Genomic DNA, 23,235 nt, shown 5'->3' on the forward strand with positions numbered 1-23,235 from the left:
AATGCAGTCTGAAAACCAAGTCCATTCTTCCTCCCGGCTATAAATCCTTTGGCAAGATGGCGACTCCGAATTAATTGCTGTGCCATTCCCAAAAGCTCTTATTGCTTCTCGATCTCCATAAAGCATACTTTTGGTTAAAGTTTATCTCCACACAGACCTTAATCATCCTGCTTGGGTCAGTTCAACCGACGGTTCTAATGAGGAGGGGTTCTTGTAAATCACATAGAAGGAAAGTAAAAAAGGTTTCCCCCCCACATTCAGCCCCGTTGTCAACATCGGCTCTGGATCCATTCCAGTCCGGCTTCCGCGCTGGTCATGGGACCGAGACGGCTCTGGTCGCCCTAACAGATGATCTCCGCAGGCAGCTGGATCGAGGCGGGTCGGGGCTGCTGATTCTTCTAGACCTGTCAGCAGCCTTCGACATGGTCGATCACGAACTCCTGGACCACCGCCTTGCCGACGTGGGGATCCAGGGCACAGTCCTTCAATGGCTGCGCTCGTTTCTCTCTGGTCGGGGACAGAGGGTGGCGCTGGGGGGGGGGAATTGTCATCCCGCCACTCCTTGGTGTGTGGTGTGCCCCAGGGTGCAATACTCTCCCCGATGCTTTTTAACATCTTTATGCGCCCCCTCGCCCAGCTTGTCCGGAGTTTTGGGCTGGGCTGCCATCAGTATGCTGATGACACCCAACTCTATCTGTTGATGGACGGCCACCCGGACTCGGCCCCAGACACACTGATCAGATGCTTGGAGGCTGTGGCTGGATGGTTACGTGGGAGCCGGTTGAAGTTAAATCCTTCGAAGACAGAGGTCCTCTGGCTGGGACGGGATGACATGGGACTGAGGGGGCAACTCCCATCTCTTGCGGGGGTGCAATTAGTGCCAGCACCGTCCGTTAAGAGTTTGGGTGTAATCTTCGATACCTCCCTCTCCATGGAGGCACAGATTGCAGCTATAACAAAGGCGGCATTTTTTCATCTCCGCCAAGCTAAGCAGTTGGCTCCTTACCTCTCTCGCCCTGACCTAGCCACTGTGATCCACGCGACGGTCACCTCCAGACTGGATTATTGTAACTCGCTCTACGTGGGGCTGCCCTTGAGACTGACCCAGAAACTCCAGCGGGTGCAGAATGCCGCAGCGAGACTCCTTACGGGGTCTTCGCTTAGAGATCACATTCATCCGGTGCTATACCAGCTGCACTGGCTCCCGGTGGAGTACAGGATCAGGTTTAAGGTGCTGGTTTTAACCTTCAAAGCCCTATACGGCCTAGGGCCCTCGTACCTACGGGACCGCCTCTCCTGGTATGCCCCACAGAGGAACTTACGGTCTTCAAATAAAAACACCTTGAAGGTCCCAAGCCACAGAGAGGTTAGGCTGGCCTCAACTAGAGCCAGAGCTTTTTCGGCTCCGGCTCCAACCTGGTGGAACGCTCTGTCACAAGAGACAAGGGCCCTGCAGGACTTGACATCTTTCTGCAGGGCCTGCAAGGCAGAGCTGTTCCGCCTGGCCTTTGGTCAGGGCGCAGCCTGACTCCCTCCTTTGGCAATCTTTACAAAACTTTAGTTTATGGTTGCCATCAATTTTGATTTTAATTAATTTTTATAATGTTTTATAATGTTGTACTGTTTTAGTGTTGTTAGCCGCCCTGAGCCTGGCTTCGGCTGGGGAGGGCGGGATATAAATAAAATTTATTATTATTATTATTATTATTATTATTATACCCCGCCTTTGGTGTATCTTCATCGTAAAATATTCCTGTTTCTCCAGCCCGTCGTCGTCTTTCGCAGAGGTCACTTAAATTAGCAGACTTCACTCCCCTTCTTCACTTGAAATATGTGCATTTGCTTCTTTTGTAATTAATTATTCCAAATTGCTGCAACTAGTGCGCGATCAGAGACAGCGTCCAGGAGAGCCGAGGTCCACACGGGGGCATTCTGCCTAGGGCCCTCACCCCCTTCTTTCGAATTAGGGGGTGATTTATGGGCACAGCAGGCAAGGGCAGTGTTCCCCATTTCCTTGGGGCAACAAGGGAGGCTGCCTACTCCCATAACAGCCTCTTAATTACCCCAAGTGGGTTGGAGAGATGGTATTGTCGGCCATCTTCCAATGCGCCCCCTGGTGCCCCCCCCCCAGTTGGAAGTATCTTGTAGGGAGCGACAGTAACTCAAAGGAAAAGGTCTGCATTAACCTGATAAGACTTTCTCATTTCCGAGATGCGGACACAGTCTGGAGCAAAAAGGAGATATGCAAAGGTCCAGCTGGGTTTCTTTTCACTGAAGCTTTTCAGTTATTGCTTTCCTTAAAAAAAAATAAAAATGCTGATCTGTCTTAAGTATTGCAAAAGGATGCATGTAAACATCATCATGCAGAGGTTGGGAGGCGATACATGTTTAAAATAATTGGACTACTTCTGAAGGTTTTATTCCCTAAGTTTTGTCACTTGGGGGGGAAAGCCCTTATTTCAAAAGTGAAAGGAACTTCAAGGGCTTCTGAAGCCACTGTGTTCTACTTTTAATGTGCTAATGTTCTTAATTCTTTGAGCCTAGAGGGGATTCTGCACACTGGCCCTGTTTCTCTCTTGCTGTACCTGAAATCTGGAAACTTCACCGTATATCTGGGCTTGAATTCCAAAACAGTGAGAATTTCTCACTCCCGGGAAGCTATAATATTGCCATAATGTGCTATACAATTGAGTTCTAGTACAAAAGCATGTGAACAGACCTCAAAAAAGAGTTGAATGTTTGATTTCCGCCAAAAGCTGTTCCCCAGTTCCATGTAACACATGGCTGGCAAACGCTCACAGGGTATAGATAAAAAAAAAAAAGAGTTGATTTGATCTGCCTCCTGATTCATGTTCCCTGTGGATGCTTATGATCTCCTCCTCACCTCTTAAAGTAGCATAACACTACCTATATTGACGTAGGAGGTCTGCTGCCCTAGGGAAGTCCAGGCAATAAGGTTGATTCCCCCAAATGTGCCACTCCACAATAAACGTCCTTACTTGCCTTTCTACTAAAAGGCAGTAGCTTTCTAGGCTTGAAGAGGGATCTGGGATAGTGTAAGGATATTGTAGACTTTTTCTGCAACATGAAAAGGGTCCAGCGCTGAGGGCCTTCTGGCGGTTCCCTCATTGCGAGAAGCAAAGCTACAGGGAACCAGGCAGAGGGCCTTCTCGGTAGTGGCGCCCGCCCTGTGGAACGCCCTCCCATCAGATGTCAAAGCGATAAATAACTACCTGACATTCAGAAGACATCTTAAGGCAGCCCTGTTCAGGGAAGTTTTTAATCTGTGATATTTTAGTGTATTTTTGGTTTTTATGGAAGCCGCCCAGAGTGGCTGGGGAAACCCAGTCAGATGGGCGGGGTACAAATAATAAATTATTATTATTATTATTATTATTATTATTATTATTATTATTATTATGACTCGCAGATTGAGGGAGCTGTTACAGGTAGGGGCATTGCTCTAGCAGGGGACGTCACCCCAGCTAGAACCCTTAACCTGTTTTTTAGGTTATGGGGTATGTTTGATGCAGTGAACAGTGATGAAGCAGAATTTAGAAGTACTAGCCAGCGCTTTTGAGATCAAACAAGGGTTGCCATATTTCAAGAGGTAAAAACCCAGACAAAAAGTTGTTCAGCTTTTTTTAGGGCAATCACCCGATAGCCCCAAGCCCATGCCAGAGCCACCCGTTCACAATTTTATTTTTTATTTTTTAAACCAGGACATTTGCTTTAAAATTTAAAATTCCCCCGGACCCCCAAAAGAGGACATGCCTGGGAATTCCCAGACGTATAGCAACCCTATATGTTGTCATGACCATAGGCAGAGCTCTGTAGCTCTGTTGCAGCAGCTATCTTCTGAACTCATTCCTGAGAAAACACCAAGCAGAGCTGAATCATTCGTTCTGTTTAGACGGCCCCGATGGCTAAACTGTGGAAGCCAGCTGGTCTCCTTGAGCAGCTTTCAAATGAGGATGAATTCTCTTCAGTGAATGGTGGCTTTTCCCTCTCAAGGCTTCCATCTGCTCTGGAATGTTTGCATGACACGTTTACTTCTGCAGTTGCATAACTCCAAAGAGGCAGGGTAAAGATGTAAATGTTACACTGTGGTAACTGCTTTTCCTGGAAGGTGAGTGTAGTTCAGTGTTTGCCACGAGGGAGCCTTCTGAAGTAAGCACATAATGCATAATAAAGCCAAGGAATCCATTGTCACAAAACGCTATGGATGCCCATTAGCCAAAATCGGCCTTTTAAAATAGCACTGCATTGACTTTAATTTAGAAAATATTTGTGTATGTAACTTTAGAAGATATCTCGGCCTCTCTACTTGGTTGCCTGAAGTGTAGTTATAATGGTAGAGTTTCTATAGCCACACACTAAGCATTGTATGTATTGCTTCTCACCTTAGATGCGCATAAAAGAGTTCATCGACATACTATCCCATTGCAGAAAAGTTCCATTTAGGGGTGGTTTCTATTTAAGGACCGGTTTGTTCTGTCAATGTTGTGGTGCTACAGTTATTGGAGTTTTGTCCTAAGTGCTTAGAATTCCCTCTGGATGTAGAGGACTCAAAATGTAACTGCTAGAGGCTTTATTTGCAGAGTATGGTCTGAAGACATATAATGCTGTTTGCTGAAGTTAAGTGGGTCTCGTCAGTGCCTAGATAGGAAACTACATGGGAAATACTTATACATCACAAGTTCCATCATGGAAGAAAGGCAGAATAGGAATAAGTAAGGGTTTTGTAAATTTATAAATTCCTGGGGGCGGTGGTTTGTTTTTTGTTTTTTTGCTTTTATGTCACAGATATACAGATGGCTGGTAGCTGTGTGCAGAGAGATGCCCTGAAATAAAGTTTGTGGGCAGGTAATCTTTGTGGATGTGTGCTACTCCTGTTTTCACAGAGGATCCTTGTCCAGTGCCTTGGATTAAGAGGGAATGGACATCACAGAGAACAGAGCTTTGGGCAGATCCTTGTTGTAACTCAGCATGGCAATTCATAAGTTTTCCAATAAAGAAAGAGGATGTGTTGTCAGTGTTCAGTTAGTACTTGCGTGCCCTTTAGACATCGCTCTAGCTGAGTGTGAGCTACTTTTCCGTTAGAAGATTCCACATGGCTCAGGACTGTGCCTGAGTGACACATGGAGTCCAACCCTGCCCAAATGCTTCCATTATTCCAACACAGAACCCAGTTCCCTGGGACCGTTTCCCACTGGGGTTTTGTCTAGAAGATATGTGAGTAACTAGCTCAAGAGAATCAATGTGGCTCCTGTGTCCTTTTCATGCCAAAATTAAACAAGAAGTGAGTTTCTGGGATTCAGATACCAATAACTGAATCATTCGGTGAACATAATTTCTTAAATGCCTAAAATGGGAATGATCAGAACAGCACAAGCGTCCATTATAGAGCCATAAAGTCCTGGGACTAGACTATTGAATGAAGAGAGGAATGGCTCAAACTGCTTCGTAACTAGCTAGAATTGCCAGTTTCTATTCACCCTATTTTTACGGAGCATCTAGTTGACAGTGTTGTCAAATTATTGCAGCCTGGTGGGGGTTTTTTTGTCCATAACCTATTTGTGGAGGCAGCTTTGTTTCTTGTTTGTGATAAAACAAAATTGCAGCACCAGCTTGTTGTAGCACCAGCTTGTCCAGTGTTGCACAGCATGTGGAGAGGCATGCAACTACATACATTTCATTATTGATGGAAGATCAAAGGTTGACTTCCACATTTATTTATTTATAATATTTTGCTTCCCATTAAAAAAGAAAAAGAAAATACAAGACGGTTTAAAAAAACTACTACAAGAAATTAAAATTACAGTAGAAAATAGTGCAATAGCTTTAATAAAACCAACCCAAGGTCGCAACAAATATTGAAGGCAAGCGGAGGACTTACTTCCCCATACAGTGGCACCTCGGGTTAAGTACTTAATTTGTTCCGGAGGTCCGTTCTTAATCTGAAACTGTTCTTAATCTGAAGCACCACTTTAGCTAATGGGGCCTCCTGCTGCCGCCATGCGACCAGAGCACGATTTCTGTTCTCATCCTGAAGCAAAGTTCTTAACCCAAGGTACTATTTCTGGGTTAGTGGAGTCTGAAACCTGAAGTATCTGTAACCCGAGGTACCACTGTATAAGATTCAGATAAGCACTGATTTGGGAATGGTAGAGAATCTCATACCATAATCCACTAAATCTGAATGGCACATAGTTGGTGCAGGGTGAACATGAGGTTAGGTCTATGTGGCTGCACCAGCGGAAGCAATTTGGCACTCTTACAAGTGCAGCTGTACAGGTTTGATCCCACTGCTGCCCAATCCCTGCCTCCACGTTGTCAAGGTAAGTGTCATTGACCCAGCTGTCAGGAGGATGAGTCTATGGCACTACCCCACCACGCTGGCTGTTCTCGTATTTCCCCTCTGCTTTGCTCTTCTTGCGGAGAAAAGAGCTGCCATTACACACTTCTCATAGCATCAAAGCCCTCATTTTCCTCCCTGCTGCTCCCTGCCGAACAGCTGATGGGCAGGACGAGACCCAGAGGCTCAAATGGCTGTAGGCAGGATCAAGGTTGCAGGAAGGGGTTCCCCAACCTGCTATATACCGGCCACTTTAAAACTTCTTACATGGCTGCTCCAACCATACTGAGAGTCAGCTTGTTGAGTGACTTCTTAAGCAAGGGTTATGGACAACCAGAAATGTGATTAGACAAGAGAAAGTACTTCTTCGGACCATACATGCTTTCAACCATGGTATTTTGCTGCCATAAGACGTGGTGATGGCTGCTAACTTCAAACAGGAGTGAGACAACCGGAAATGTGATTCAACAAGAGAAAGTACTTATTTGGACCATGCATGCTTTCAACCGTGGTATTTTGCTGCCATAAGATGTGGTGATGGCTGCTAACTTTGATAACTTCAAACAGGAGTGAGACAAATTCACAAGGGATAAGACTCTAGTCATAATTGCTGTTTCCTTTGTCCTGAATGTGAGGCAGCATGCCTCTGAAGACCAGTTTCTGGCAAACAACAGCAGGAGAAGGCTGCTCCACTTCTTTCCTGCTTTTGGGCTTCCCATAAGCACTCTGGGAAGTGTGATGAGCCTTTGGTCGGATGCAGCCGAGCTCTTATTGTAAGTTTGGGTTGATATATTTTGCTTAACACCCTGGTCATGGACTCTCATTTGTGATGGGGAGTTTTTCAAGCATTCACCATGTAGTAAGCAGTGGCTTGATTCTGTCCTTAGTCTGTACATTAATGGAGATAGAGATTGACTCTGTGTCCTTACGCTTTCTAATAGCGTTGGAGCTTTTTGCTTTCAAGCGTACTTCCCTTAATAACTTTACAGTATGCTGTTAATCCATCTGGTCCTGCACTTTTCATGCTTGCTTTTTTTTAAAAAAAAAAATATGCCTCTTCCCAGACCTGAGACCTTGGGTTACCATAAACACCTCCTTCCACCCCCACCTGCTTATCAGTTAGAAAGGCTCGCTTTGAAAAGTCAAAGAACCATTGGCCTAAACCATTTGCTACTGATGGGGTGGGTGAGTTAAAAACTCCCCTTGGTAAGTGATATACTTTTTATACTTGGGAATTTACTTCCTGATATTAACCTAAACCTAGCTGCAGTTGAGTATCGTTCTCCTTTGCCTTTGTCTTCAGTATTTGGAAGCTATCCTAGGATCCATCAGCATCCTCGCTTTGCATTCAGATGTAAGTACATCACTTAACTTTTCCCTGGAGAACTTGCATTCTTCCTTCCTCTTTATACTAATTCTTTGTTTCCCCTGTGTTCTGCGAACTGCACCTAAATTAGATCCTTAAGCCAAAATATATCTCGGGAAATTGTTGCTCTTAATTGTTTTTTCCCAGTGAGTTCTCATTTATGAGCTTACTGGTAGTCAATTACAGTGTGAATTCAAAGTGGTAAAACTTGTGGTTGTTTGCACTTATTTTTATTTTTTTAAAAAAACATTAAGTGTAATGGGGGGAAGGCATTTGAATGTATAAAATGTTCATAATATGTTCATTATCTCTGTGGGGTGCTAAGTACCAAGATATATAGTGTTATTCCAGTCTGATCTTTGAAAACGCCTGTTTCTTGACTGCTCAGTGATGCGATGTGTCGGTTTTCAGTCTCATTTTCCAAAGAACGATTGCTTTTCATTGATAAAAGCTGCACTTCTGGGTTTGGGGCTCAGAATTACCTGTGTGCTGTACCTTCTACACACCAGCATCAATTTTAGTTCAGACTGAACCCAGAAGAGCGGATGACAGCAGAGAGTCTGTTTTATTGAAAATGAATTGCATTGGACAGTTGTTACTGTACCTTGCCACTGAAGGATTCAAATTTAGCAGTGGCCTGTGGCCACTTGTGTTCTAGACCAATGAAGTTTGAATCTGGTCTTGCCTCATCAGATGTAAGACTGACAGCTGCTCCTTCCTTGCAACCTTTTGAAGCAGTGTTTAGCTTCTGTTTCTTGAACTAACACCGTTTGACAGCCTCCTCCTTTAAAGGGCAGCTGAATACAGACACAATGACAGAAAACCCTACTGAAATTAACTGCATGGGCCCCACTTTATGAGAGTTATTTGCTGGTGTGTGTGTATGTGTATATATATATATATATATATATATATATATGCAGGTTTTGGTGTCCTCGGGTGTCTTCCCGTGTAAAAGTTGGGGTGTCTAGGCGACGTTTCGACGAGGTCTCACTCGTCATCTTCAGGCTGGTGCTTTCGGCTTCTTGTTACTGGAACAGAGCTGGATCTCAGTGTTTGAGTTCCTATAAATACTGTAGAGGGGGTGTGGTGTATAGCCTCCAATGTTCTGGGCAGAGAGGAAGTTCCCAGGCTAGTGTGCCTTTTCTTCTTTTGTTCCTTAATTACTTGAGAGATATCTTGAGTGATTTCTTGAGTGATATCCTGAGTACCACTTAGGTGGGTCATTAGGTGTGGATTAGTTGTTAAAGTCTTTGTGTCTTGACCTCTTGAACTTTGTGAAGAGTTTTCCTGAGAAGATGGCTGTACTGTACTTTGTTGTGCTCTGGCTTGGCTTCGTGTATAGGGGCGAGCTGTGGTTTTGTGGCTTGTGTCAGCCAGGTCTGTGTAGGGATTGCAGGGGGGTGCAGCATCCGGAGGTGCCACCATGGATTGGCTACTGGATGGTGTCTGTAATTCATCTGTGGAGAGGGTCTGGGTTTGGGTCTGGTGTGGTTGATTGGTGTTGGCGTTCTGTGTGCCTCTGGATCTGGTGTCAGTTTTTGTGGGGAGGGCTAATTTCCAGATGTCTGGCAAGCGGGATGTGTCGTCACGCTTGTTCATGTTGTGAGGGTGTTTCTCTATCTCGATGGCTTCCATGATTATTCTCTTGTGGTGATGTTCCGTGTTAAAGAGCAATTTGGAATCTGCAAAATTAATTTCGTGTCCTGTTTCTTTCATGTGTTGGAAAAGAGAGGAAGTTTTTTCTTCTTTTTTGACGGCATTCTTGTGTTCTGCGATACGTGCATTTATTCGTCTGTTTGTTTGTCCAATGTACGTGGCTGGGCAGACTTTGCAGGGTATTTCATAGATCCCTTGGTTTTCCAACTGGATTTTATCCTTGGGGTTTCTGAGGATATTGGCTATTTTTTGGTTGGTGCAAAAGGCTGTTTTGATATTGTGTTTATGGAGGATTTTGCTAATTTTATCTGTAGTGCCCTTGATATAAGGAAGGAGGGCCATGCCATTGTTTTCTTCTGTGTCTTGGTTTTTGGGGGGTGTTTCCTTTTGGATTAGCTTCGTAATCCTGTTTTGCTGGTATCCATTGGCAATTAACACGTTTGAGAGATTCTGTAACTCAGTTGTCAAGTGGTCTTTGTCCGCCAGGCGTTTGGTTCTGGAGATGAGAGTCTTGGCTACGGAGTTTATTTGTGCAGGGTGGTGGTGTGATTGTGCATGTAAGTAGCGGTTGGTGTGTGTTTTTTTCCGGTAGATAGTGTGTCCTAGGGAGCCATCAGGTTTTTTGTAGATTAGGACGTCAAGGAAAAACCAAAAACCAAGACACAGAAGAAAACAATGGCATGGCCCTCCTTCCTTATATCAAGGGCACTACAGATAAAATTAGCAAAATCCTCCATAAACACAATATCAAAACAGCCTTTTGCACCAACCAAAAAATAGCCAATATCCTCAGAAACCCCAAGGATAAAATCCAGTTGGAAAACCAAGGGATCTATGAAATACCCTGCAAAGTCTGCCCAGCCACGTACATTGGACAAACAAACAGACGAATAAATGCACGTATCGCAGAACACAAGAATGCCGTCAAAAAAGAAGAAAAAACTTCCTCTCTTTTCCAACACATGAAAGAAACAGGACACGAAATTAATTTTGCAGATTCCAAATTGCTCTTTAACACGGAACATCACCACAAGAGAATAATCATGGAAGCCATCGAGATAGAGAAACACCCTCACAACATGAACAAGCGTGACGACACATCCCGCTTGCCAGACATCTGGAAATTAGCCCTCCCCACAAAAACTGACACCAGATCCAGAGGCACACAGAACGCCAACACCAATCAACCACACCAGACCCAAACCCAGACCCTCTCCACAGATGAATTACAGACACCATCCAGTAGCCAATCCATGGTGGCACCTCCGGATGCTGCACCCCCCTGCAATCCCTACACAGACCTGGCTGACACAAGCCACAAAACCACAGCTCGCCCCTATACACGAAGCCAAGCCAGAGCACAACAAAGTACAGTACAGCCATCTTCTCAGGAAAACTCTTCACAAAGTTCAAGAGGTCAAGACACAAAGACTTTAACAACTAATCCACACCTAATGACCCACCTAAGTGGTACTCAGGATATCACTCAAGAAATCACTCAAGATATCTCTCAAGTAATTAAGGAACAAAAGAAGAAAAGGCACACTAGCCTGGGAACTTCCTCTCTGCCCAGAACATTGGAGGCTATACACCACACCCCCTCTACAGTATTTATAGGAACTCAAACACTGAGATCCAGCTCTGTTCCAGTAACAAGAAGCCGAAAGCACCAGCCTGAAGATGACGAGTGAGACCTCGTCGAAACGTCGCCTAGACACCCCAACTTTTACACGGGAAGACACCCGAGGACACCAAAACCTGCATTCCTGTACCCGTGAAAATCTACGAAAGCATATATATATATATATATATATATATATATATACATACATATACGTATATATGCCCTGCCTTTTATTTCCAGTAAAATGGGTGCGTATGTGTCAAAAGTAGCTTTTCTCTTTCTTTGTTGCCAAGCCACAAATTGGAAGACTTGCACTCCCAGGTTATCATCTGATATCGTATTGGTTATATATATAATATTGATATAGATATAGGCTGGATTAAAAAAAAATTGGTAAAATGTTAGGAGACAAATTGGATTTTTTAAAAGCTCATTAAAATACTTCCATGGCAATGATCCACGATTATATTGGTATAGGAAACTGCCTTACTCTGAGTCAGACCATTGATCAATCTAACTCAGTATTGACTAGCACTGATTGGTGGCTACTTTCCAGGGCTTCAGAGAGGAGATTTCCCAGCCCTTCCTGAGAAGGCTGAAGATTTAACCTGGGATCTTTTGCATACGTTTCAAATGCTCTGCCAGTGAATTATGGCCCTTTGCCATTGTGGCCTCAGTCCTGAAAAGTAGTTTAGTTAAATTTTGTATTTTAGGATGTGCAACCAGGGGGTGGGTTGGGATCTCACCAAAAGGTTCCTGCTTTGGTTTATCGCTGCTGTTCTGATAGACCTTTGTCTCTTTTTCTTTAGAAGAGTGTTGTAAAGATGGATATAGAGGACTGCAATGGACGCTCTTACATATCCGGTATGTTCTCATTTTGCTTTTCACAGATCTCGATTTGTTTATTTTTGTTTTTAGATGCCGTTTTGTCTTTAATACATAGTGCAAAAGACAGGATAGGATTTCTGCATTTTGGTCACAATAAACTTTTGGTTCGGCACTGGAATATTCAGCATGCCTCAGGTTTTGAGGAGCAACATGCCCCCCCCCAGCTTCCTGACATGACCTGCCTTCTTAGATAGATGCACCCTTGGGCAGCTACTTCCAGCATTTTCGTCTTGCTTCTAGATCTCAGGGGTGGACACGGGAGAATAGCCTCCTCCCCACCTTTCAGTCTCTTACCAGTGATAGTTGCTCCGTGGACTTGACTGGTGTTGGAGTCATCACCTAAGGGAGTGTAACAGCCAGCCTCTGTTCTGATCAGCTGAACAGTGACCTGGCGATTCATGGCCTCTGCCCTCCTTACCCATATTCAGCTCAGAGCAGTGCTCCAAAGTGCAACTTGAGACAAGAAGCCATGCCCCGCCAGGTCACTGCACATTGATCTTGTGGCATGCAATCTTCTTCCTGGCTACAGTTGGCCTGCAGCAACCCTCCAAATTCAGATCAACCTCAAATGGATGGCCATGTCTTACTAAGTTACTGTTCGGTGCCTGCAAAAAATGCTAAAGCTCTGTATTTGCCCACCTGCCAATTTCGGCAGGTGTTTTAGCTGTTAAATATACCTGAGACTTGCAACATAGTTAATACTCACACACACAGCAATTAAATCAGTTTGAGGATATTTGATTCATCAAAAATTTAGAGCAAATCCTTACGTATCATACTGAAGGAAAAGCGAACTTTTGGCATCCCTTTAAATTCCATCTGTTTCTGCTTGTTTCAGTTAGCTTGACCATAGGCAGTATTTTTGTGTGATTACCGTTTCATTAAATATGAGTACAGAAAGAGTTTGGCGATTGATAGTAAAATTCCAGTTACAGATAGGTAGCCGTGTTGGTCTGCCATAGTCAAAACAAAACAAATTCCTTCCAGTAGCACCTTAAAGACCAACTAAGTCAGTTCTTGGTATGAGCTTTCGTGTGCATGCACACTTATCTGAAGAAGTATCTGAAGAAGTGTGCATGCACACGAAAGCTCATACCAAGAACTGACTTAGTTGGTCTTTAAGGTGCTACTGGAAGGAATTTGTTTTGTTTTGATAGTAAAATTGTTTCACTTAATATGGTGGTTACCTTACAGCTGGGAAAGATAATTGGAAAAGTTTCTTCCAATTAATCCTTAAGCATAGTTGGATGCTTCTACCTTATTTAAAACATACCTTATTTAAAATATCTTGTCCCCGATCACATTCTCTTTCAGAAGATAAGTAGGGCTAAGTTATAGTCCCACTCCATTCTGCCTTGGTCATACAACACCTGGAGTACTGTGTACAGTTCTGGGCACCACAATTTAAGAAGGATATTGACAAGCTGGAACATGTGCAGAGGAGGGCGACCAAGATGATCAAGGGTCTGGAAACCAAACCTTATGGGGAACGGTTGAGGGAATAGGTATGTGTAGCCTGATAAAGAGGAGACTGAGAGGAGATGTGATAAGCATCTTCAAATATCTGAAGGGCTGTCACACGAAGAATGGAGCAAGCTTTTTTCCCGTATGCTCCAGAGGCTAGGACTTGATGGTTTTTGAGCAGAGGTTGGATGGCCAACTGTCATGTATGATCTAGTTGAGATTACTGCTTTAGAGGGGGCTGGACTAGATGACTCTTGGGATCCCTTCTGACTCTACAGTTTTATGATTCTTTAAAGCTATAAAGGCAGTTGCTACTCAGGAGTGCCATATCTGAAGTGCATTAACTGAGAGTTTTCAAATTCTTGTTAGCAATACTAAGTGCAAACTGTAGTAACTTAAATACATTTTTCAGAAAAGGGGAATTGTAGAATGACCAGGTTAGAACACTTGCCTAACAGCCTGATCTAGTGATGTTTCTTTTGATGGAAATCAAATTTCCAGTAAGTATGCATAGGATAGGGATGCGGGTGGCGCTGTGGGTTAGACCACAGAGCCTAGGCCTTGCTGATCAGAAGGTCGGCGGTTCGAATCCCCGTGACGGGGTGAGCTCCCGTTGCTCGGTCCCTGCTCCTGCCAACCTAGCAGTTTGAAAGCACATAAAAGTGCAAGTAGATAAATAGGTACAGCTCCGGCGGGAAGGTAAATGGCGTTTCTGTGCGCTGCTCTGGTTTGCCAGAAGCGGTTTAGTCATGCTGGCCACATGGCCCGGAAGCTGTACGCCGGCTCCCTCAGCCAATAAAGCGAGATGAGCGCCACAACCCCAGAGTCGGCCATGACTGGACCTAATGGTCAGGGGTCCCTTTACCTTTACCTTTATGCATAGGATAGGACAGCCTAATAGAGGAAGGTAGGGAAGGTAGAAAATATATTAGTTGGTTCTGTTTGTATAACACTCCTATAGGATTTAAATAATTTACTCAAGCATTTTTTAAAAACCTCTGAGGGATTGTTTGTGGTAGACACTAAAATAAAACCAGACACTGGTTTTGAAGAAAAAGAAGTCAAAAGTGCATGATCTTATTTTGTTGGCTGTTTCTCTTTGGAAGAACAGAGCATAGAGTCCTCATTAAACAGGAAAAAACAGAGCCGTGAAGTAATTATGAATGAGGGAAAGATCATCAAAGCTACTTGCATACAAATACATTGGTGTTGTCAGGGCTCCCTCTAGGTCCCAGCTCACAGAGGACCAACGCCAGGCTGATATTATGTACAAAAGTCTTTATTGAAGTATAATTTCCATTTTAAAGCCAGAGCGTGCAACCCTACGTCTAGACTCTAGACAGGCGAAGTCCCCTCTGAGTCACTGCCCCTTCCGCACCAGTTTAAGATCCTAGCCCGGCTCCACCTCCTGCGCTGTTCCTTCCTCCTCTGGGTCCTTCTGCCCCCTGGGGTTTCCTCCCTCCTGGACTCTTCTGACGCTGACCCCCCTGATTCTTGCCCTTCCTTCCGGCGGGCTTTGGGACCTGGCTCCCTATCCGGGCTACCTGCTGTGCCGCTCGCCTGTACATTTGAACTTGGCGCGCGCGCCCAGCCGGTGACTTTCCTCTTGACCATTTCCCCGCTCTCCGATGGAGGCGTGGCCAATCCTGACTCATCTCCTCCCTCTGGTGGTGGGAAGACTGGTCCTGATGCCTGGGACTCCTCCCCCCCCCACTACGCTCTGGTGGGGACGCTGGTCCTGATTTCCAACTGCTGCTCAGGGAGTCCCCGCTGGCCCCTTCCTTCTGGGGTTTCCCCCTTGGCACCCCCCTTGCCCTGGCCATCGGCGCTCCTCTCTGTGAATCTTCCGATTCGCTGGAGAGACTCGTGGACTCTCTCTGACCACTGTCACTGCCTACACCCCCCTCGTATTCCTCCTCCTCACTCTCCATTTGCTCCTTCTCCTGTGTCTCTGCTCCTGAACCCCTGACAGGTGTAAATAAACATATTGACTGACTACAATTCAGAGTGGGCCACTGGAATAATGAGTTGACTTCTTTGTACTGAAAGCCCCACTAAATTGAAGTGAAGGAGTATGTTTGCTGGGGATGTATACCCACCCAATAAATGTCATCCTCTAGCTCATAGCCAGGTACACCAGCTCATATTTTGTCCTGGACAAAGGTTGTTGGTGAAGCTGTAAGTAGCTCAACAGTTATCAGAGTTACAAGGAGCAGACTGATCTGATGGTAGCCAGAATTGTGAAATGATGGCTAGAATATGCAACATGCAAAGGAACAAGACAATCTCATTAAGTAATTACAGGAGTTTGGCTCCCGAAACAGTTTGAAAACCAAGGTGCAGCTTCTAATTGGTTGCAGGAGCTTCTTGCACTCAATCGAAAGCTGTGTCGGATGTTCGGCTTTCGAAAAACGTTCGCAAACCAGAACACTCACTTCTGGGTTTGCGGCGTTCGGGAGCCAAGCCATTCGAGTATCAAGATACCACTGTACAGTGGTACCTCGGGTTACATACACTTCAGGTTACATACACTTCAGGTTACACACTCCGCTAACCCAGAAATAGTGCTTCAGGTTAAGAACTTTGCTTCAGGATAAGAACAGAAATTGGGCTCTGGTGGTGCGGTGGCAGCAGGAGGCCCCATTAGCTAAAGTGGTGCTTCAGGTTAAGAACAGTTTCAGGTTAAGAACAGACCTCCAGAACGAATTAAGTACTTAACCCGAGGTACCACTGTACTTGTAACAGACACTGTTTGGATTTAACAGTCTTCAGGAGATATATGCAGTAGTGCCTTGAAGCTTAAAGATTGTATATTTCTTACATATCTTTTTAAAAAACAAAAACCAGTCACTATCAGGTGACGTGCATGTTATGAGGCTAAGGATGAAATAAGAACCTTTGTTCAACTATAAAAGTGTTGAGAGTGAGGGAAATAAATGACTTATGTGCCACCAATCACAGTAATCAGTAGGCTGTGTCTAACTGTGCAGAATCAAACACATATTTTGTGTAGCTGGTTTGCAAAATGCTGCTTTGCCTTTCATTCTTTAATGCTGGTAAATCATCCAGACCAGTGAAGGCCAAATTTATAATACACCCCAGGAGGATGGAGTTTGTTAAAAGAGACCTAGTGGGGATCTGATTATGGGAACAGGATGCAAAGTACTAATTGTTTTGGAGAAATCCATATTTAGTCATCGTTTTTTAAAAAAACAACAACCCTAGAGGGCTGTGAGAACATCCGATGATAATAAAACTGAGAAATAAAGGTAACTCCATGGGCTTACGTGTGGTAGGTGTTTTCTTGCTGTATATGAATTCATAAAGAGATATCGTATATGCAATATTAGATCCTAAGGATTGTCATTCAAGCCATGGCTGATATCCTCTGCAGCCACAGATGCTGACACAGGGTCAGCAAAGGATTATTACCAGTCTGGTTCCTTTCTTTGAAAGCCTTTTCCCCTACAATGTACAGTCCAGGAGCTACATAATCTGAAACATTTTCAGTCTTATCTGTTTTTCCCTTTTCTGCTGAGCTCTCGGTTATGCTTATGACATTAGTGTGACATGCAGATTGGGAACAGGCTGCTGACAAGGTGAGCAGAGCTAATCAAGGAAGCCGGTAGAGATGTTGATCAGTTTGCCTGTTGATGGGGAAATATTCAAGAGATATTCAATATTCAAGTGGTCATTCCTCTTCAGATGCTTAACTGCCTCTTGTTGTGAGTATGGTCCTAACCTTTATGGTGTGAGGACAGTTATATTTAGGGATTTTACTTAACAACAACCTTTCAGACTGATGCTGTAGAACATGGAAAAGACTTTTCACCATTAGTAGGTCCACAAGTATGCTTTCCAGCTTTCCAGTGGCAGGAGTAATCTTTTAATCTGGCAAGAGGTCTAGACTATAGAGGCACTCTGAAAGGAGGAAGAGGTCTCACTGCTTTCAGAACATTTATAAAGCTCAACATGAATAAGGAAGGAGGCTCTGCCCCCCAATGGGGTGAGCAATAGCAAGGGTCGACAGCACCCACAAATTGTGGCTGACCAAGGCCAGCTGAAAGTTATGGGCTCCTGTTTTCAGTTCATTTAAAGCCAAGAATATTCTCAGGTTTCTTCAGATAATGGGGAATGCTCCACGTAAACCCATTGCCATCCATAAGTAAGCCCATGAGTCTACTCTGAGAATGACTTGCATTAACTCAGGGAATCTGCTCATCACCTTCTTAGACTTGTCGTCTCATCCTGTTTCCGAATGTTGTTGGCTTTTTCTAGGACAACAAAGCTAGTTACGTTTCCTAGTTTGTTACCCTTTCCCCCAGCGCTATCCCCCCACTTACTTGAGCTAGAATTGTACAGTTGTGTACTCCTCCTGTTCTTGTATATTTTCATCATGGAAAATATTATTGTACGTGTGGTCCAAATGAGGAAAAGAGATGGAACTTTAGGTTAGGAATTGCAATTGTGGGTGCTCTCTTTTTTATTTGAAAAACTGTCAGAGATCTAGACCGTGGGGAGCTCCGAAAAATTAATAATTATAATTTGGACTATAATTTAGTCTTTTTAATTTTAGTTTTTTATTTTAATTGGAGTATTATGATTGGATATATTAATTGGATGTTTTTTATTGGAAAATCAATAAAAATGATGTTGTGTTTTTTTAAAAAGAAAAACTGTCAGAATGCCCACGATTGCAGCTGAGCATTGGCAGTTGCTCCTTCTCAACTAGTAGAAAGTGGACAATAGCCTTGATGTTCGGTTCACAGGATTTCCATTAAAGCACACTTCTGCAACAGGACGGAGAGATGGAAGCACATCAGTCCGTCCTCATTGGCCTGGGATAAAATATGGGAACCGTTATTGTTTGGTGTAATCATATCAGGCAGAAGCAGGGAGGATGTATGTTGCAGTGTATACCTAGCAGGTGAGAAACACATTGGACCATGAAACCAGCACTGATGTGCGGTAAATACACAGTGTAGACAAGGCTAGAAAAATCCCAGAGTCTGACCATTGAAAAATTCAAAGTTGGAATTCAGTTTTCAGTTTTTCGCTCTCTACAGTGCTGACTTGAAAACTTCGGTCCTGATTCCAATGAGTTTGTTTGTTTGTTTGTTTGTTTGTAGTACTGCACTCAGGATTTCCCTTTCTCAAGAAAAGGCCTGTGCTTGATCTGAAATGGTTAAATCCGCAACTTCAAGTTGATTGATCAGTTAAATTGACTTTAACTATTTAAAAAGTGCCTCTGACTAATTGAGCAGCAGATCTTTAGCATTATTCTTGATTAAAAGCCATGGGTGGTAGGTGCCTTCTTGAAGGCATTTGCTTTTTCTCTCACTTGCGTGCAGGAGGCGATGAATGCCTGCTAGGACACATATGCATAATTTAAAATTTAGACATTTGCTTTTTCCCCCCCTTTAGAACTATTATTTTTATTATGGAAATTAACTCTGCAGAAGTCGGCTAAAGCTCCTGTAACATGCACTTCTTTCTCCTGATTTTTTTAAGTAGGCGTGATAGAAATACAACAGCTAAGTGCATAATTTTAATCAGAAGATAGCAGTAGCTTGCATTTATACTCCTAATCAAAAACAAAAAAACATGTTTCCATGAAGTGATTAAACTCTTAGCGGAAAAGACGGAATGGGAAAAAACTATGGGGTAGGGATTTAAAAAAGAATAATGAACTAGATTTGTGATGAGCCCAGTAACAACGGGAAAGCTTCCCTCAAGATTTTACTTTATCTCCTCAAGGTATTCAAAAGAGCAGGGAAACATTTTCTTTATTCCCCACTCCACACATTCAGTAGATTTTTTCTCTCTCTCCTTTGGCTCTTCAATTTACCCAAGTAACGTTTAAATGAAGTATGCTGTTTGCGCTGATCCCGTACCTAATGGTTTTGATCTAGCTATTTGGCCAAGAGAAAACTGGTTAGCCAAAGAAACATGGCTACTTTACTGTGAAAGAATGAGTCAATTGTGTACAATGTGCAGCACACCTTAATAGAAATATATATATATATTCTGTTGAATGCAGTGGAGTGTTTCATTGTACTTATACAGTTTCTCCTGCCACTTTCTGGAGTGTTAAAGGCTCTTTCGGTGGCAGCTCTTATCTTTCCAGAGCAACTGTGAAGCATTCATTCTGTTGCCAAAGTGATGGGGGTTAGGCAACAACTGCGATGTTTTTTCCACGGACTTCCTTGCTCTGTCTAGCCCGGGCAATGTGGGGTTGTTGTTGTTTTTAAAAAAACCCATCACTAAAGGGATGTCCCCTTGTAAGCTGATGGCTCTGTTTTCAGAGGCAAGGCATATAAAGCGTTCAGAGGAGCAAGCCAGAATCTCAGCGAAAGGGGACACTGCAGCCGTATGGATTCCTGCTCTAACTGTGCTGCTTGACTGTAAAATGACGGCCGTTTCTCTCACTTCCAGGAATCTCTTCTTCCTGGAAGGTGAGTGGCTGAGTTCACCCTACTGCCGAGATGCAGCCACACACACACACAGTCTGTATTCCTGTGCTGTTTCCAAGGAGTTGGCTGTGATAACACTCCAGGGTATCTTCAGCAAGCTAGAATAATGTAAGTTAAATGGGGAGCGGGGTGGCCGTGTGAAATAACTCCATGCTCTTTTCTGTTTTCATTTACACTTGGCGCCATTTGGGGTGTGTCTGATGCCATGCAGAACAGTGCAGGAAGTGGCTGACTTTCGATGCAAGTAAATTGATCTCTAGAATTCCTTCATCGTCTGTGTCAGGGGGTGTGGTGGGGGATAGAGTCTGTTCGAAATCAGAAATGCAACTGCAGGCGATCGTTTAGGGATGAGCAACCAAAGGGGAAAGATAAATGTAGCATGTGTTATAAAAGCAGCGGACAAGGCTGTTAAAGACAACCCCCTTTTTTCTTCCTCCACCCTCTGCTATTTAGTAAAAGCCTAGGGAAGGGGTCAGGGCCAAAATTCTCTGTGTGTTCTGGCAAGGAGCAGAAGAAATCCTTGGTTCGAGTCATTGCTGCTTAAATGTGCTCCGCTGCGAACTGTTTGCTGCTGGTGCCTATTTTGCTTAGCCGTATCACGGCTAACTTCTAATTAAATGATTAATATCCATATTGAGGGGGGTGTGGCTGCTTCTAGGCACTTGCAGAGAAAGGCTTACTATAATGTAGACTCTCCTGTTTACCCACCTGAGGAATGACAGCCTTAAGGGAAAGGATGAAATTCCTTTTTTCAGGACCCAGAAAGTCTTGGCCTTGGGGCCCACCTGGGAGAAGAAAGCAACAACTTTTCCTTAAAGATAAAATGATCACAAGGCACCAGCCTTGCATGCTGTGCCTGTGTTAAATTTGACTTCACCTGGTCGGAACAGTTTGTTTCCTTTATCTTGGCAGATCCTGGAATGTGCTAAGCTATGTGGGCATGAGAACAGCAGCTAGCATTCAAACTCTGAAGAAAATCACCTGTCTCTGTACTAAAGCCTCTCTGATGAGAATGTCTCCAGACATGCTTCCTGTCTTTTAGAACTTGCTTTTTTCCTAAGTAGATAAGAGTGCCTCCAAACAACGGGGGCACTAAACAGGAATTGGGGTGAGGGGAGAGTGTCTTGCAGAAAAGACGTTCAGGGGGCTGGCATTGCTGCAGTATTTTCATAGCAGTCATTATGCTGCCTGTACTGATCCTGCTTCTCTAAATGCAGTGCCAATGAACAACAGGGAAGTTGTTCTTATTTTCATCTGAATTAATAGAAAAGCAAAAGTACTCATGTTGACCCGTAAGAAAAAAAGCCAACATTAGGAGACAATACCTTTGTACTGAGCATACTTTCAGGTTCCACAGAACCCTTCACCAGGCTAGAGGGAAGAGCTTGGCTGATGTTTAAGTAATGGCTTGAGTCTGTATTTTAAGTCAAAGGGTTGTATCCAGAGCTGTTAGTCCGCTCGTGCAAGTTTCCTTGTGAAAGCAGAGGTCTGTTTTCCAGTGTTGCATTTGTTGTTGTTGTTTAGTCGTTTAGTTATGTCTGACTCTTCGTGACTCCATGGACCAGAGCACACCAGGCACTCCTGTCTTCTACTGCCTCCCACAGTTTGGTCAAACTCATGCTTGTAGCTTCAAGAACACTGTCCAACCATCTCGTCCTCTGTCGTCCCCTTCTCCTTGTGCCCTCCATCTTTCCCAACATCAGGGTCTTCTCCAGGGAGTCTTCTCTTCTCATGAGGTGGCCAAAGTATTGGAGCCTCAGCTTCAGGATCTGTCCTTCCAGTGAGCACTCAGAGCTGATTTCCTTCAGAATGGATCAGTTTGATCTTCTTGCAGTCCATGGGACTCTGAAGAGTCTCCTCCAGCACCATAATTCAAAAGCATCAATTCTTTGGTGATCAGCCTTCTTTATGGTCCAGCTCTCACTTCCATACATCACTACTGGGAGAACCATAGCTTTTACTATACGGACCTTTGTTGGCAAGGTGATGTCTCTGCTTTTTAAGATGCTGTCTAGGTTTGTGTTGCATATTAGGGGTAAACCCACGTAGCAGGTCCGCTGATGTAACGATTGCGCAAGAGCTTGCACTAGCACAGGTGTACAAATTGCGCTTAGAAATCCAAGCTGTTCGTTTTTTGGAACCTCTCGCACAAGATAACCCACTAATGGAACAGGTTCATTGCTAAGTTTCTTTAACTTCACGCTACATTGGATACAACCCACGGTCTTAAGTTGCAGCGTGGAAGGAGATAGCAGACATTCAATGGCCATCATTGCTACACAAGGCCCCAGTGGCATCAAGTAGCAAGGAGTGCCAATTTCCAGCTTTGCCTGGTTTGTCAGCTGCTGCTGTTCAGCCTGGCTACACTTCTGCGTACTCTAGTAACCTCCTGTCTTGACAGCTGTAACGCTTCTTTCCCGTGCACAGGGATTTTCTCGTATGGAGGAGCATGGACTCCTGTGAGCCCCCACCTGCATTCTGAAATAGTAGAACTGAGACAGATTTTGTCACATCGGTGAGATTTAAGCCCAAGACATTCCTTTCAGTCTCTTAAAAAACCTTCAGCGAGAAACAGTGATAAATGCAGTTTACCAAGCTACCGTCAATTAGCATTCCATGGTTTCTGCTCTGCTTCCCTGCTGCTTTCTACAATGGACTGGTTAAGTTGTAATTATCCTGGATTGCTAAACTACAGTTTAGCACAGGGGTGGGGAACTGAACGTGGCTGGCAAGCTAAATCCTTCCCGCATGCACACCTGTGGGCCAACTTTCACAGGTGGGCAGCTCTACCTACCTGTCAACCTCCTGGCATCATTATGACCTCCTGGGACAGCTTCAAAAGGGCTTGCTTTAATTAGCTGCTAATTAGCGACAAATAGGCAATATGGGACTCCACCAGATCAGCAAGCCCTGCTTGGAAAAGACCAGTCCAGAGTTCCCTTGAAGCTCCCAGTCGTTTCGAGATTATTCCTTTGGAACCATACCCTTCTCTGCCCCACATAAGATATCAAGTATGGAGGAAGGTAAATGTGGTTTGGAGAAAATGGCTTTGTGGGCTAAATTGGGACCTACACTGGGTCTAATGACACACCGACAGGCTGGAGATTCCTTAGCAAGTCAGCGACAAACATTGGGTCTCCCATTTTATGTTAGCTTTGGCGTAGTTAGTTATCCTGGTTTATTTAGTTTAAATGAACAAAGTTTATTTAAGAGGGTCCCCCCCAATGCATGCAAAAGGAGGTAGGCTGCAATCCTATAGCAAGCCAGGAATGTTGTATCCAAAAGGAGCAACATCGTCCCTTGCCTTTATTTGGCTTCGTTATAAAACATAAAGATGTTCATGCCCCATCTTAAATTGAGTCTTTAGGTTAAGCACACTTTACTCCTTTAAATTGGTGGAGCT

General features: G+C 44.1%; 1 protein-coding gene across 13 annotated transcripts in view; it reads left to right on the top strand.

Annotated features, from left to right (window-relative positions):
* Positions 1–23,235, top strand: part of IKZF4 (IKAROS family zinc finger 4) — a 93,533-nt gene that overhangs the window by 17,307 nt on the left and 52,991 nt on the right. For 12 of the 13 annotated variants that reach the window (XR_014153300.1, XR_014153301.1, XM_081849723.1 and 9 more), the window contains exon 2: positions 11,817–11,871. Coding sequence is in view for 10 of the 13 variants with exons in the window: in XM_081849732.1 (XP_081705858.1) it covers positions 11,817–11,871 (55 nt within the window). In the remaining 3 variants the exon portion in view is untranslated. Of the gene's footprint in view, positions 1–11,816; positions 11,872–19,794; positions 19,941–23,235 lie in introns of those variants that run through there. The other variant, XM_081849726.1, reaches the window with a different exon arrangement.

This window comes from Podarcis erhardii, assembly GCF_964252035.2.
Source record: "Podarcis erhardii genome assembly, chromosome: 2".
Taxonomy (NCBI): Eukaryota; Metazoa; Chordata; class Lepidosauria; order Squamata; family Lacertidae; genus Podarcis; species Podarcis erhardii.